At 42.8% G+C, this 14,144-nt stretch overlaps 1 protein-coding gene across 3 annotated transcripts; it reads right to left on the bottom strand.

Moving 5' to 3' along the window:
- Positions 1-53: 53 nt before the first annotated feature.
- On the bottom strand, positions 54-11,441 carry LOC139392395 (protein mono-ADP-ribosyltransferase PARP10-like). 3 transcript variants are annotated; one of them, XM_071140360.1, is made up of 12 exons: positions 11,358-11,441; positions 10,673-10,848; positions 10,189-10,431; positions 8,510-8,740; positions 7,022-8,076; positions 6,519-6,734; positions 5,912-6,050; positions 5,074-5,728; positions 1,821-2,230; positions 1,494-1,627; positions 1,222-1,396; positions 54-991 (listed from the first exon to the last, which is right to left on the bottom strand). In XM_071140360.1, exons 2-12 carry the CDS (start codon positions 10,845-10,847, stop codon positions 693-695), a joined length of 3,732 nt encoding a protein of 1,243 aa, XP_070996461.1. In that variant the 5' UTR covers position 10,848; positions 11,358-11,441; the 3' UTR covers positions 54-692. The 3 variants fall into 3 exon arrangements, with proteins under 3 accessions (XP_070996461.1, XP_070996460.1, XP_070996459.1); XM_071140359.1 differs by lacking the exon at positions 11,358-11,441 and having other exon boundaries at positions 5,074-5,719; positions 10,673-10,959; XM_071140358.1 differs by lacking the exon at positions 11,358-11,441 and having other exon boundaries at positions 10,673-10,957.
- Positions 11,442-14,144: the final 2,703 nt, after the last annotated feature.

The following is a 14,144-nucleotide window of genomic DNA, read 5'->3' as shown; positions in this document are numbered from 1 at the left end:
TACGATTCAAATCTCACCCTATTGCAGTTGTGTGTGCACAAAAAGAAAAAACAGACAGGACAAGAGTTTTATTGAACATATATCAAATTAACGCCACCTTTTTACCCAAAGTAAATGTAAAGGACAAATAGGGTATCTATCACTCAGATGGAATAGAATAAATATAAAAGGCAACATAATAAGTAGGGTCAATGTTTGGCTCTTCAAGACACATTACCAGTTAAATGCATTTATACAACCGTGGGGTCTAATCTTGATTGGTTAAAACCGCATTCCACAGGTAAAATTCGATGCAATACCATTGGAGGGGCGTTATGCATTACATTGATCTTTTATAATCAAACTATACAATTAAATATACGGTTGTAGTCGAGAACATTGCATTTGGCTAATTCATGATTCAATTGCACTGTGAATGAGCACTTTGCAATCATTATTGGTATGGATAACTGAGTATTTGTAATCATTATACTGTAGAAGAAGGCTATATTGTCTCATAAATAAAGAGCAGCAGCGTAAACAAGTTAGAAAAACTAAAGTAAGATGCATGATTAAAGAAACACAATGCACAGTATTTTTCAAATAGAATTTCCATGAATCCTCTTCCCAATAGGGAAAAATGTAAAAACACGATGCCGAAACAGAGTTAGTGCTTTTTTTGGATATCCTATCCCACTCCTTCCTTCCCTCCCTCAGCAATTAATCTTCTGACATGTGATGAGATACTCAGGGTAAGCCTGTGTGTCGTTGAAGATAACAAACAGAGAGGGGTTGTCCATCTTATCTGCCACGCTGTCGTATCTGAGGGGTATCTCAGAGCTCTCCTTCAGAGGAGCAGTCTTCATGGAGTGACTGCCCTGAGTGTAGTCCCCAGTCAGCACCTTGGTCACAAACACAAACTTGTGTCCGTCTGCGTTGGGGGGAGAATACTGATCCTGGACAGACAGGGCTGAGTTCAGAGCAAAGTAGACCCCCTGACCATAAACAGTGGCTGCAAAGAGAAACCAAAACAAGAGACTAAATTACAGAAAGAGATACAGGCCAAATTAGTAAAGTATAACCCTTGACCGTAGACGATGGCTGCAGAGAGACCAGGATATAGAAGAGGCCACATGATTACAAGTCTACATGAAAACAATGCTAAAATGAAGTGAAATGGAAAAAAAAGCTGATGAACTACTGTGAGACACAAAAAAAAAACTATCATTAGAAAAGCTTTACCATTCTTTCCACAGAAGCTTCTGTTGAAGCCATGAACGCAGATCTCTTTCACGCTGGTCTCACTTGTGCCGTGGTACAGCGTACGCTCCACTTCTGGGTCATTGGCACTCTGATTTATACTTGCCTTCTTCAGTCTATACTGGTTGTAAAGGAGCCTATTCATCAGCTTCTCAACCTGGGAAATGCGATTAACAGAGGAATGGCTTCTGACGTCACTGATACAGCACAAAGTTAATGGTTAGTTGCTGTTGACATTGATAGATCCTACATACCTTAATGATTTTGATTCTGTTGTGGTACTCATGTATGGAGTCGTAGAAGTCTTTCACAACATCCTGAAACTCATCAGAATCCTCATTCACTCTGGACGTTTCAGGCAGGTTGGACAGTAGACTGTAGTCCTCATCTGAAAAACGGTGCAACATATTGTAGCAATATAAGTGCGATATAGCATGACGGAAAACGGTGCAACATATTAAATAGCTTTGTTAAGATATTGCGTCAGTAATTAAATTGCATCTCACAAATGTAATTGTTATTTACCAAAAAATAAATAACATGATTATAGGCTCACATACAGTATTTGCTAAGTTCTTTACCTTGTATATCTGAGTACAAGTCTTCTGAGCTCAGCATCTTCCTGGAGATGGTTACTGACTTCCCAGAGGCCACGTTGTACTCCTGCATCTTCTCAAAGTTGATGATGTGCGGCTGGTTGTTGAGCAGGATGTCGATCTTTTTCTGCCTCATCTTCCAGGCGTTCTCCATAAACACTGTCGCCTCCGGAGCGTACGCGGTCTCTGTCCCTGATGACGCTGGGTCGTGCCACAGCCATTGCACCGTCCGCAGGATGTCGGCGTCTGACGTCGTCGTGGATATCCTCCTCAGCAGGAGCTTCATGTCCGGCATCGCCCCGGTAACGAAGTCTTTGAACCCGGAGATGGTTGCCGTGGTTCCCTGGATGGTGACCTCCACAGCATGTTTCCTCTTGATGAAGTCCAGACACCTCCTGATTGGTTTATTGAATTTATTTGTAAATATAAAAAAACATTTGCTTGCGGGCACCAATATTGCAAATTCCATATGATATCTTTTAATATTGATATGAGCAAGGCATATCGTATCGTAATCTAGGTTTATTCTTAACCTACACCATTCTGTAAAAAGCATACTGAACATGACTGTTCCTGCAGGCATAAAACAGATATTTTCACAGGCTCAAGTTACCATAGTTAATTGCCTGCTGATGGGCATCCCATGTTTTTTATTTTATTTTTAATTTCACCTTTATTTAACCAGGTAGGCTAGTTGAGAACATGTTCTCATTTACAAATGCGACCTGGCCAAGAATAAAGCAAAGCAGTTCGACATATAAAACACAGAGTTACACATGGAATAAACAAACAGTCAATAATACAGTAGAAAAAGTCTATATACAGTGTGTGCAAATTACTTAAGGGAGGTAAGGCAATAAATAGGCCATGGTGGCGAAATAATAACAATATACCAATTAAACACTGGAGTGATTGATGTGCAGAAGATGAATGTGCAAGTAGAGACACTGGTGTGCAAAGGAACAAGATAAATAAATAAATACATTATGGGGATGGGATAGTTGGATGGGCTATTTACAGATGCTCTATGTACAGGTGATGTACACAGTGATCTGTGAGCTGCTCTGACAGCTGGTGCTTAAAGCTAGTGAGGGAGATATGAGTCTCCAGCTTCAGTGATTTTTGCAATTCGTTCCAGTCATTGGCAGCAGAGAACTGGAATGAAAGGCGGCCAAAGGAGGAATTGGCTTTGGGGATGACTTGTGAGATATACCTGCTGGAGTGCGTGCTACGGGTGGTTGCTGCTATGGTGACCAGTGAGCTGAGATAAGGCAGGGTTTTACCTAGCAGAGACTTGTAGATGACCTGGAGCCAGTGGGTTTGGCGACGAGTATGAAGCGAGGGCCAGCCAACGAGAGCGTACAGGTCGCAATGGTGGGTAGTATATTGGGCATTAGTAACAAAACGGATGGCACTGTGATAAAAAATTGGATGCAGTCTGAGTAGAGTGTTGGAGGCTGTTTTGTAAATGACATCGCCGAAGTCGAGGACCGGTAGGATGGTCAGTTTTACGAGGGTATGTTTGGCAGCATGAGTGAAGGATGCTTTGTTGCAAAATAGGAAGCAGATTCTAGATTTAATTTTGGATTGGAGATGCTTAATGTGAGTCTGGAAGGAGAGTTTACAGTCTAACCAGACACCTAGGTATTTGTAGTTGTCCACATATTCAAAGTCAGAACCGTCCAGAGTAGCGATGCTGGACGGGCGGGCAGCAATAGGTTGAAGAGCATGCATTTAGTTTTACTTGCATTTAAGAGCAGTTGGAGGCAACGGAAGGAGATTTGTATGGGATTGAAGCTCGTCTGGAGGGAAGTTAGTGTCCAAAGAAGGGCCAGAAGAATACAGAATGGTGTTGTCTGCGTCGAGGTGGATCAGAGAATCACCAGCAGCAAGAGCGACATCATTGATGTATACAGAGAAGAGAGTCGGTCCAAGAATTGAACCCTGTGGCACCCCCATAAAGACTGCCAGGAGGTACAGACAACAGGCCCTCCGATTTCACACACTGAACTCTATCTGAGAAGTAGTTGGTGAACCAGGCAAGGCAGTCATTTGAGAAACGAAGGCTGTTGAGTCTGCCGATAAGAATATGGTGATTGACAGAGTCCAAAGCCTTGGCCAGGTCGATGAATACAGCTGCACAGTAATGGCTCTTATCGATGGCGGTTATGATATCATTTAGGGCCTTGAGCGTGGCTGAGGTGCACCCATGACCAGCTCGGGAACCAGATTGCATAGCGGAGAAGGTACGGTGGGATTCAAAATGGTCGGTAATCTGTTTGTTAACTTGGCTTTCAAAGACCTTAGAAAAGCAGGGTAGGATAGATATAGGTCTGTAACAGTTTGGGTCTAGAGTGTCTCCACTTTGGGGATCTCAGACGACACGAAAGAGAGGTTGAACAGGCTAGTAATAGGGGTTGCAACAATACTTTTAGAAAGAGAGGATCCAGATTGTCTAGCCCGGCTGATTTGTAGGGGTCCAGATTTTGCCGCTCTTTCAGGACATCAGCTATCTGGATTTGGGTGAAGGAGAAATGGGGGAGGCTTGGAGAGTTGCTTTGGGGGGTGCCGGGCTGTTGACCGTGTTAGGGGTAGCCAGGTGGAAAGCATGGCCAGCCGTAGAAAAATGCTTGTTGAAATTCTCAATTATAGTGGAGTTATCGGTGGTGACAGTGTTTCCTAGCCTCAGTGCAGTGGGCAACTGGGAGGAGGTGCTCTTATTCTCCATGGACTTTACAGTGTCCCAGAACTTTGAGTTTGTGCTACAGGATGCAAATTTCTGTTTGAAAAAGCTAGTCTTAGCTTTTCTAACTGCCTGTGTATATTGGTTCCTAACTTCCCTGAAAAGTTGCATATCACGGGGGCTATTCAATGCTAATGCAGTTCGCCACAGGATGTTTTTATGCTGGTCAATGGCAGTCAGGTCTGGAGTGAACCAAGGGCTATATCCTGTTCTTGGTTCAAATTTTTTGAATGGAGCATGCTTATTGAAGATGGTGAGGAAGGCACTTTCAAAACAGTTAGGTAGGTTTATACCATCAGAACACACCTGTCCCAATGGACAATCAGCAAGCACTTGTCTGGACTTCAAATATAAGTAAACATTCACAACGTATTTTCTACGAACCAATTTAATATTGAATGGAAAAACTGCAACTGATATCGATATACATTTTCCATGTCGGTGCCCATAACTATAAAAAAAATGCACAATGTACACACAGACACACACACGTACCTGTGGTACTGAGACAGGATCCTCAGGCTGCGGTGCTCTAGCTTCTCCTCATGCTTCCTCAGAGTGACCTTCTTGTTCAGGGCAATGTCCACTCTGATCAGGTCACAACTGTAGCCAGCGAACACAAAGATTGTTGCCGTGTTGGCTGACTGGATGGCCTCCTGCAGAGACACCTGGACAGCCTGATCGAGGTGCAAGCCAGCAGCAGGGAGGGAAGAGGTAGCCATGGCACCACCATCATGCCGAGTCATCTTCGTCATCTTCTTGGACAGCTCCAGAACCTTCTGCAGCTCCTCCTCCTCGGTCAGGGACCTCTTTGTGGTCTCCATGGAGTACTGGATGGCCAGGGACATCTGGGCCTCCTCATCCAGGGTAGAGGAGAGTTGCGTGGCCCAGGACTGCCCTCCATCCTGGGCAACCAGAGGAGCAAGAGCACCCTCATCATCACTACCCCCTCCCTCCACTAGCGGCTCTGTAGCCTGCTCCTCCATTTCAGTGCTGTCTCTGTCTGGGCCCTGGTCGGTGCTGAGGGCAATGGGTTCCCCGGCCGTATACAGATCCTCCTCAATGTCAGTGGTTCTGGTCAGACTAGAGAGGCCACAGTCCACCATCTCATCTATGGCTGAGAACAGCATCTTTGCCTCCTCTAGAAGACCTGGGATCAGTACATATGTTTTCAGTGATTGCAAAACAACAATGCCAATAGAATAACTCCCTTCTGGCCACTGTGCTTCCATATGCTCTTCAGTGTCTAGGCTGGGTACAACACTGACAATTTATGTAAAATGTTTTTTTTTCAAATACATGTGATCGCTATGAGAATAATGAAAGTATGTACCTATGTCTGGAGCTGAGAGGTCGTTGGAAGTCTGGTTAGTATGAGTCAGAACTGATGTGGAAGCCTGTAAGGAACCATCTGAGGACCTTCTCTGGAAGCTCTGATGGGACGTCATATTCCATGCAGCCTCAAAGATGTCCTGTAGGGAGATCACAAAGCTAGAATACACCAGAGACATACTGTATATAGACAAACATATATATATATATATATATATATATATATATACACACACACACACACACACACACATACATATTGGACAGAGGAGGTTGGTCGGGGGAGCTATAGGAGGATGGGCTCATTGGAATGGCTGGAATGGAATAAATGAAACGGCTTGATACAGTTCTTTGAATTCCATTCCAGCATAACAATGAACCCATCCTCCCACCAGCCTCCTATGATCTCTGAAATACACCATTTGCCTAACTATGCTTATCCAAACAATGTAGAAGAACAAGTTCATGGCACAGAAAACAAATTGCATTATACATCCATGTGTAGATCTTTATCATTCGGCAACCTCATTTGTCAAGTGAAATAGTAATGATAGTAAAAGCATCGATAATACAGTCTATATTAATATCGTCATCATTGGGCCAGCTACCTCATTCTCCAGGGGTTCCCAGTGCACCTTCTCCATGTTGATGTAGACCTGGAACTTGGCCTGCATCTCCCTGAGGATGCTAGTCCCCTCTCCCTCCTGAATGAGGAACCGCGCCACACCCGGTTCGTTCACTGTGATGGTTCTGGTCACGATGGACGACACCACACCCCTCAGAACCTCATCAGCCATTTGACACGCCCCTGCATTGCCGTGGATCTACCAATCACAGACATGACGAGTATGAAACGCTGTATAAGACCATTATTCAAAGACATTGGATACCCTTTTCACACTAGTGTGCCAAACTCAACCGTACTGTTCTGGCTCAGATATTTGATTTTCACAATGTCCACTCCAGCACATGTAACCAGGCCAACCCAGTACAGCTCAGCTTGACTCGGTTGTGTGAAAAGGGTGTGAGAGGATTACTGCATATGCTGTGAATTAATTTAGATAATGCAAGGGAATGTTTTTATGATATTTCAAAAAGGTAAAACACCTACTCGGAGTCCACAGATCCCATGTGCGTCCAGAGGGAAGATAGACACCTGGTCCATATCAGCCAGTAGCTGATGATGGTGGGTCTGGATGTACTTCAACATGCCTGGCTCCATAGAAATGATAGCCTCTGTTTCAATGGGTGTACTGAGGAACTCCACTATCTTAGCCTGCTTCTCCTCCTCCAACCCTCTCAGAGTCAGGACATCTATCTGTCCCCTCTCTGACACCTTAGCAGAGCAGAGACCCAGAGACTGAAGGAAGCCAGTCCACTCCTGGGCATACAGCATACACTCATACTCTCTGTCCACAGGGATACTGAAGTCAGACAGCAGGGTCTTCAGCAAGCTACACGCCTGGCTCACCAAGCTGAAAGACAGAGACGTTACCACAACAACGCAGTCCGACACTGTGTACATGGACGGCAGTCCCTTGTCCTTCAACGTCTGCAGCAGCTTGTCTTTCACTTCCTGTTTGGCCAGGAAGTGGGCCTTCTCGAGGTCAAAGGTGAGATGAGCCTGGGCCATACCCCCAAGGAACTCCAACATAGCATTCTTCAGCTGCTCCAGCCCCAGCCGGTCAGACCCTGCCATGTGGACCCCGTCTTCCCTGATCTGGACGCTACAAGCTGGGTGGGCCAGCTGAAGGCTCTGGAGCAGGGGACTGAGCTGGAGCAGCGCAAGTTTCACTGGGTCAGGGACGGGGATGTGGCTCGACATGGGCTCTGGGATTGATGTTAGGTCCTCCATGCCTCCTTGGGCTGCTGTTGCCTGGGACACAGGGTGGGACAGCAGGGGGACCAGGGGCTCAGAGGTAACCTGATGGGAGGACTGAGAATGGTCACTGGTACTGGCTGCAGGGAGAGAACCAGTCTGCGATTGCCCACCACTTTCTGTCTGCGGTGTGTTCGTTGTGTTACTATCGGATGTTCCACTCAGAGAGGTCAGGGGAACGGTCAGAGGTGAGGAGGAGTCCTCTGATTGGAGGAAGGAGAAGTAAGGCCTGACCATCAGATCCGTCTTCTCGAGTTTGTGTGATTGTTTAAGGACACGTTCCACTGCTGTTAGATGTAATAAGGAAGGGAATAAAACACATTCAACAGCTACATAGAACTTGCATGCTTTATAGCCATCAAATTCAAATTTGGATCTCGAAGCCAGTTCCAGTACATTCTTCCCTTCTTATCAGGGACTGATTTAGACCTGGGATACCAAGTGGGTGCAATTAATTATCAGGTAGAAGAGAGCACCAGCAGTACTCCAGACCCTCATGGTGGGATTTGAATACCCCTTCTTTATAGCTTTTATGTTTCATTAACATACTACAACATTAGTACTTTAAAATGGATACAACAGCTACAACAGAAATGATTGTATACAAAATGTACAAAGTCCTTTTTTTCTACAGTAGAAAACATAACTTACATTTCAAAAAGAGACATTCGGTAGAGACACAGTACATTAAAAACATATAAGTCTATGTTCAAAACTTACAGTCAAAGTCCAGGAAGGAGACCCTGGCAACCCCTTCTGAGATGATGGTGACTTCCTTAACTCCACCGCCCCCACCCCGTTGGCTCTCCAGGTACAGACTGAGCATGTCTGCTGTGATGCTGGGGTGCAGGTTCTCCACTAAGATGGAATCAGTCTGATCTATCTGTTCCAGAACAATCTGCGCTCCATCTAGAGGCTTCTTAGAAATCTTTGTGAAAAGCTTCTGGAAGTCTGTGCATGCAAAATAAGGAAGAATACACACATTAACTATACTGTATGCAAAAGCAGAGCCACTTAAAATACATTCACAATTATATTGTTTGCCAAATCATTTCAATTACTTAAAATCTATGGTTTTAAGTAGGCCTATAGTGACGGTTAGAAGCATTTGATTTTGCAATGGCATAAGCCTACATTATTTTGGATTTGTGTGCCCATGAGAACAGTTTCACGGTGAAACATAATGAAATGTTACCTAGGCATTGTTACACTTCTAGTGCGTGTTCCGAGATCGCCACGATCCATGATTTGTACAGGGTTTAAGTTCAATGTTTTCATTCAATTGTTAAATGCTTACCAGTGGCAAACAACGCTGTCAAATGTCATTAATGTAAGGAAAGAAAAGGTAGTGTTTTATGTCACACAATCTAGGAAGACTCCAAGCATTAACTCATGAATTATGGACAACTCATGAACGAGGGTATACCTTCAGGCTGATTCAAATAATGGATTTATTTGAATGTAGGCTACCTATTCTGCATGTGTTCAGGTGTTTAAAACTGCCTTGTCTGAGAGGGTAGTCTACCGGCAGTGGTGTAGACATAGTGGTGCGTCGTTTACCCACCCTTTAAATAAAAAATAATAAAATGCATTGAAAGTATAGGGAGCGTAACTTTTTCCACCGCAACCAATTTACCCACCTACTTTTTTTTTTTTTAAACACTACATCTATTTGAACTTCATTTTAATACACATTGTTGCCTAGTCTAGTAATTTGACTGTGTGTTAAGGTGACCATCACATTTTTCCCGGAACAGTTTCAGGCCATTTCAAGTGTCCCAACTTTTCTGGCTACAAAAAAAGTATTTTTATCAGCAAGACGCATAAATTTATGTCAGCCTAATCGATGGCAATCGCTGAATGTCATTAGGAACACTTTTCTGTCGTTTTGAAAGAGATGTATATTTCCAGTCATCAAATGCCACGAGTATACATCCAGTTGGAATGCTGGAATAATTTTGAAGTGGACGAACATGCCTACTTTTTGAAATGATTTGTTTGACAATCAGGTGAAAATATGACTTGCTGTGTTCATGCCACACTAAAAGGTAATACATTTTTACCATTTAAAGTATGTCTTTATTATTAGGCCTAGAAAATAATGTTGTGCAAGTGCATGCACTCGATACAGACACCCCCTAAATGTCATGGTGTAAATTGAACTCTGCGTGTCTGTTTGTGATACTACAACATCAAAGAAGTTACTGCAAACAAACTGTTTTTTTCCCCTTCTGACATTGCACACACGATAGAAGAGCACAATATGTCCTACGATGTTTTTACAACGCTGCACGACATTCCTCAGCACGCCAACAAAAACAAGAGTGGTGGGGCGGCTTGTGATTCCGTTTCCCCCTACTGTGGATTCCATCTTTGAACTTGATAGGAAAACCCCTAACCTTTATTGAAGGCCTGACGGAAGTGTACTAGGAACAGGTCCCTGCCAGGTGAGGGGTACAGAGTGTAATCGTCTATGTCCATCCCCATCATGTTCTCTACATACAGCTCCACCAGCTCCTGACTGGTGGTTGGGTTAACCCCCCGCAGCAACAGTCTCCATGGATCCTTACACGCCGGCTTCCTCACGGTCAACTCAGCGTTGTGCAGGACATGGGGTCCTTTAGACAGGACCCTTGCTGCAACTGTTAATCAAACACAGATATAAATCAGAATGCTATGGATGGTAATAGAATAATTGTTTTTGGTACAATAGTATCATTAAATTTGTGGACCACAGGAATACTAGCTGTTGCTAAGACATCAGCTAATGGGGATCCAGATAAAGAATGATTCATGAGGATGTTGTGTAGGTACATAGGACATTTATTAGCCTTCAACATTATATCAGATTACAAGAATTACACAGACGGAATCCATTCTTACCCTCTGCCTCTTCAAACAGTAATATGGCCCGGCTCCCTTCCAGCTCCACAGACACCAGACTACCTCCTCCAGAACGACGCTTGTTCTCAAAGTACAAATACAGGAGCTCATCCTCCACCTCCTCAGGTACCCCCAGTACCTCCACTGTCCGGTTCGCTTGGCTTTCAACAGACATCCTGACATACATACATTCATACATACATACATACATACATACATACATACAACACAGGAATAATCCATGGGATTGATTGACAATCTTTACAACTTTTATCTTGGCTTTCTAACGGTGAAGAGACTATTGTATTGCAAAGCACAAGGTGAAAGTAAGAATCAAAGCCAACAGACAGGGCCTAGTGTGAGCACACCTGCAGCCAACTGTGTATTGGTCACAAAATATGTCCTATTTGGCTGCAAAAGTAGAGTTAAGTTATTGACTTAAACACAAATAAATCGCTGAATATAATACAATGTGGGGGATTTTTAGTACATTAGTTCTCATTTTCGAAGAAATAGAAACCATCTTCGACGTACAACAACGCAAGCAGCACGAAAGGCAAATGACACAATAGCATATTAAAAAGGAATAATAACTCTCGCTGGGTATAAATATAAACTCGTCCAGTTAGTTATCGGATGATTTTTTTAAACACACTTTTATTTGCAGTTTGTCAGGAAAACGTACCTTATATACAAGCATTCTCAGATCATGACGCACGGAAATGTTTTCACTCGCGACTTCCTGGTTGTTCCGCATGCCACCGGGTATCGGCGCTTTTGCGCCAGCTACAGGATTTATGAATTTAGAGTAGCAAGGCCACTTGAGTATTTTATTTTCTTTTATTTATTTATTTTAACCTTTATTTAACTAGCCAAGTCAGTTAATAACAGATTCGTATTTACAATGAGGACCTACCCCGGCCAAACCCGGATGACGCTGGGCCAAATGTGCGCTGCCATATGAGACTCCCAATAACAGCCGGATGTGATACAGCCTGGATTCGAACCAGGGACTGTAGACCGCTGCGCCACTCGGGAGTAAGTAGGCCTAATTAGTTAGAATATCATAATTGGTTTAATATGCAAATATTACATGAATGGAGGGGGAGAGAGTCAGAGGACGCTGATGATTCTAGCTGGGTCATGTAGTTGCAATGTAGTTCTACACTATAATTTGTAGCCTAATGTATGTATGTATGTATGTTTATACCTTGATCCTTCAACAAGACAGTCTCAGGAGAGCAAAGATGATATTGTCATTATGCTCTTGTGAAGCAGAGCCATTGGCAAATACCACAGTTTATCCATTAGGTCAGGGTTTCCCAAACTCTGTCCTTGGGCCCTCCCTCCTCGGGTGCACGTTTTGTTTTTTCCCTATCATTAGACTGATTCACGCTTTGATGATTTGAATCAGCTCTGTAGTGCTAGGGCAAAAACTAAAATGTGCTCCCAGGGGGGCCCCTGGACCGAGTTTGGGAAACCCTGCACGAGATGATAGTGCCCTCTAATGTAGGGTTTCCCAAAGTCGGTCGTGTGTGTGTGTTTTTAAAAACGTGGAGCGTGTTATTATCACTGATATTGAATTCATTGACCATTAATAATAATACTCATACATGGTGTTACTGGTCTCCTTTTTTAAACAAATATTTATTAAAATGAAACATGTTACAGGGTCTCAACTTGTAATGTAAAACATGGGAATAGCTCAATCGCAAACGCCTTGTGTCCTCTCTCCTCGTCTCCTTCTCAAAACCCATTGGAGGAAAAGGTCAGAGGGGAGGGACCTCTGTTTTCTAATCCAATGGATTTTGAGAAGGAGATGAGGAGAGAGGATGTGAGGAATATGCAATTGAGATCTTCCCCATGGCTCAAAAAAATGTATGGGGGGACTTTAGTAAAAGTCTAAAAGTATTTGGTTTTAAATTTACTTAAGTATCAAAAGTAAAAGTACAAGTAATTTCAAATTCCTTATATTAAGCAAACCAGGCAGCACTATTTTCTTGTTTTTTACATTTGCAGATAGCCAGGGTCACACTCCAACACTCAGACATTATTTAGTGAGTCCGCCAGATCAGAGGGAGTAGGGATCTACTCTTGATAAATGCGGGAATTTAACCATTTTCCTGTCCTGCTAAGCATTCAAAAAGTAACGATTAATTGTGGGTGTCATGGAAATTGTATGGAGTAAAAAAGTACATACTTTTCATTAGGAATGTAATGAAGTAAAATTAGTGTTGTCAAAAATATAAATAGTAAAGTACAGATACCCCAAAAAACTACTAAAGTAGTACTTTAAAGTATTTTTAATTGAGTACTTTACACCACTGGTTCTAGGTCACTACAGTTTCCCATCATTGTTAAAGGTCTGATACATCTCTCTGTATCAGAGTCCAACTAGTGGAGATGTTTTTGAGAAGCCTGTAACATCTGAAAAGCCTGTCATAAATAATAATACTGTATTTGGTCATGAGTAATTGCAGAGCTGTCATGAGCAGCAGCTCCAGAATTGTAATGTACTGTGCATGTTAAATCATTTATCAAAGAATATTGCACTGCTCCCTCACAAGAATAACAAAGGCACTTTGGACCTGCTTTAACTGGTCAAATGAATATCATGGATAAGGCACTTAATTACCCCAAAAAATTGACACCCTTCTGTTTTATGGGGTTACGACTGTACATGGTGGCTAAATGTGAATATGAAATAGTTTTGTTTCAGTCATCTATATAAATCAACCAGCATCAGCTCTGTATCAAAACCATACCCACTGGGCACACATAATTTCAATGTGGACAATTGGGTAATATTTTGTTGAGACGTTGATCAATGAGATTACAACCTATATTCACTCGCTCAAAAAGACAGTCGAAAGGTTGTTGAATTCCCAATGTGTTATCACCATGCTTTCAACTGTCTAAAAGCACAAGTAAATTCCAACGGAAAAACAATGTCTAGTTTTTGTTTGGTTGAGTGGTCACCTACAGTACCTTCAGAAAGTATTCACACCCCTTGACTATTTCCACGTTTTGTTACAAAGTGGGATTAAAATTGATTTGTCATTTTTTTGGTCAACAATCTACACAATAAATACATTTATGGGAAATAAAACAGGCATCTATTTAGATAAGTATTCAATCCCCTGAGTCAATACATGTTAGAATCAACTTTGGCAACTTTGGAGACAGCAGAGTCTCCAAGATCTTTGCAAACCTGGATTGTACAATATTTGGCCTTGCATTTTAAGGTTATTGTCCTGCTGAAAGGTTGATTTGTCTCCCAGTGTCTGTTGGAATGCAGACTGAACCAGGTTTTACTCTATTCCTTTTCTTTTTATTCTAAAAAACTCCCTAGTCCTTGCCGATGACAAGCGTACCAATAACATGATACAGCCACCACCACGCTTGAAAATATGAAGTGGTACTCGGTGATGTGTTGTGTTGGATTTGCCCAAACATAATGCTCTGTATTCAG

Source organism: Oncorhynchus clarkii, chromosome 32 (assembly GCF_045791955.1).
Source record: "Oncorhynchus clarkii lewisi isolate Uvic-CL-2024 chromosome 32, UVic_Ocla_1.0, whole genome shotgun sequence".
NCBI lineage: Eukaryota > Metazoa > Chordata > Actinopteri > Salmoniformes > Salmonidae > Oncorhynchus > Oncorhynchus clarkii.
Note: the sequence above shows the minus strand (reverse complement) of the source record. Positions and strands in the feature narration are given on the sequence as shown.

Bases quoted from the DNA above. Each gene is read 5' to 3' on its own strand.
- LOC139392395 (XM_071140358.1), bottom strand. From the start codon at position 10,895: ATGTATGTATGTATGTATGTATGTATGTATGAATGTATGTATGTCAGG. The intron at 8,077-8,509 runs GTAAGTTTTGAA...TACATCTAACAG, and splicing joins CTCCTTCCTGGACTTTGACT to CAGTGGAACGTGTCCTTAAA. The intron at 1,628-1,820 runs GTAAAGAACTTA...ACCGTTTTTCAG, and splicing joins CTTGTACTCAGATATACAAG to ATGAGGACTACAGTCTACTG.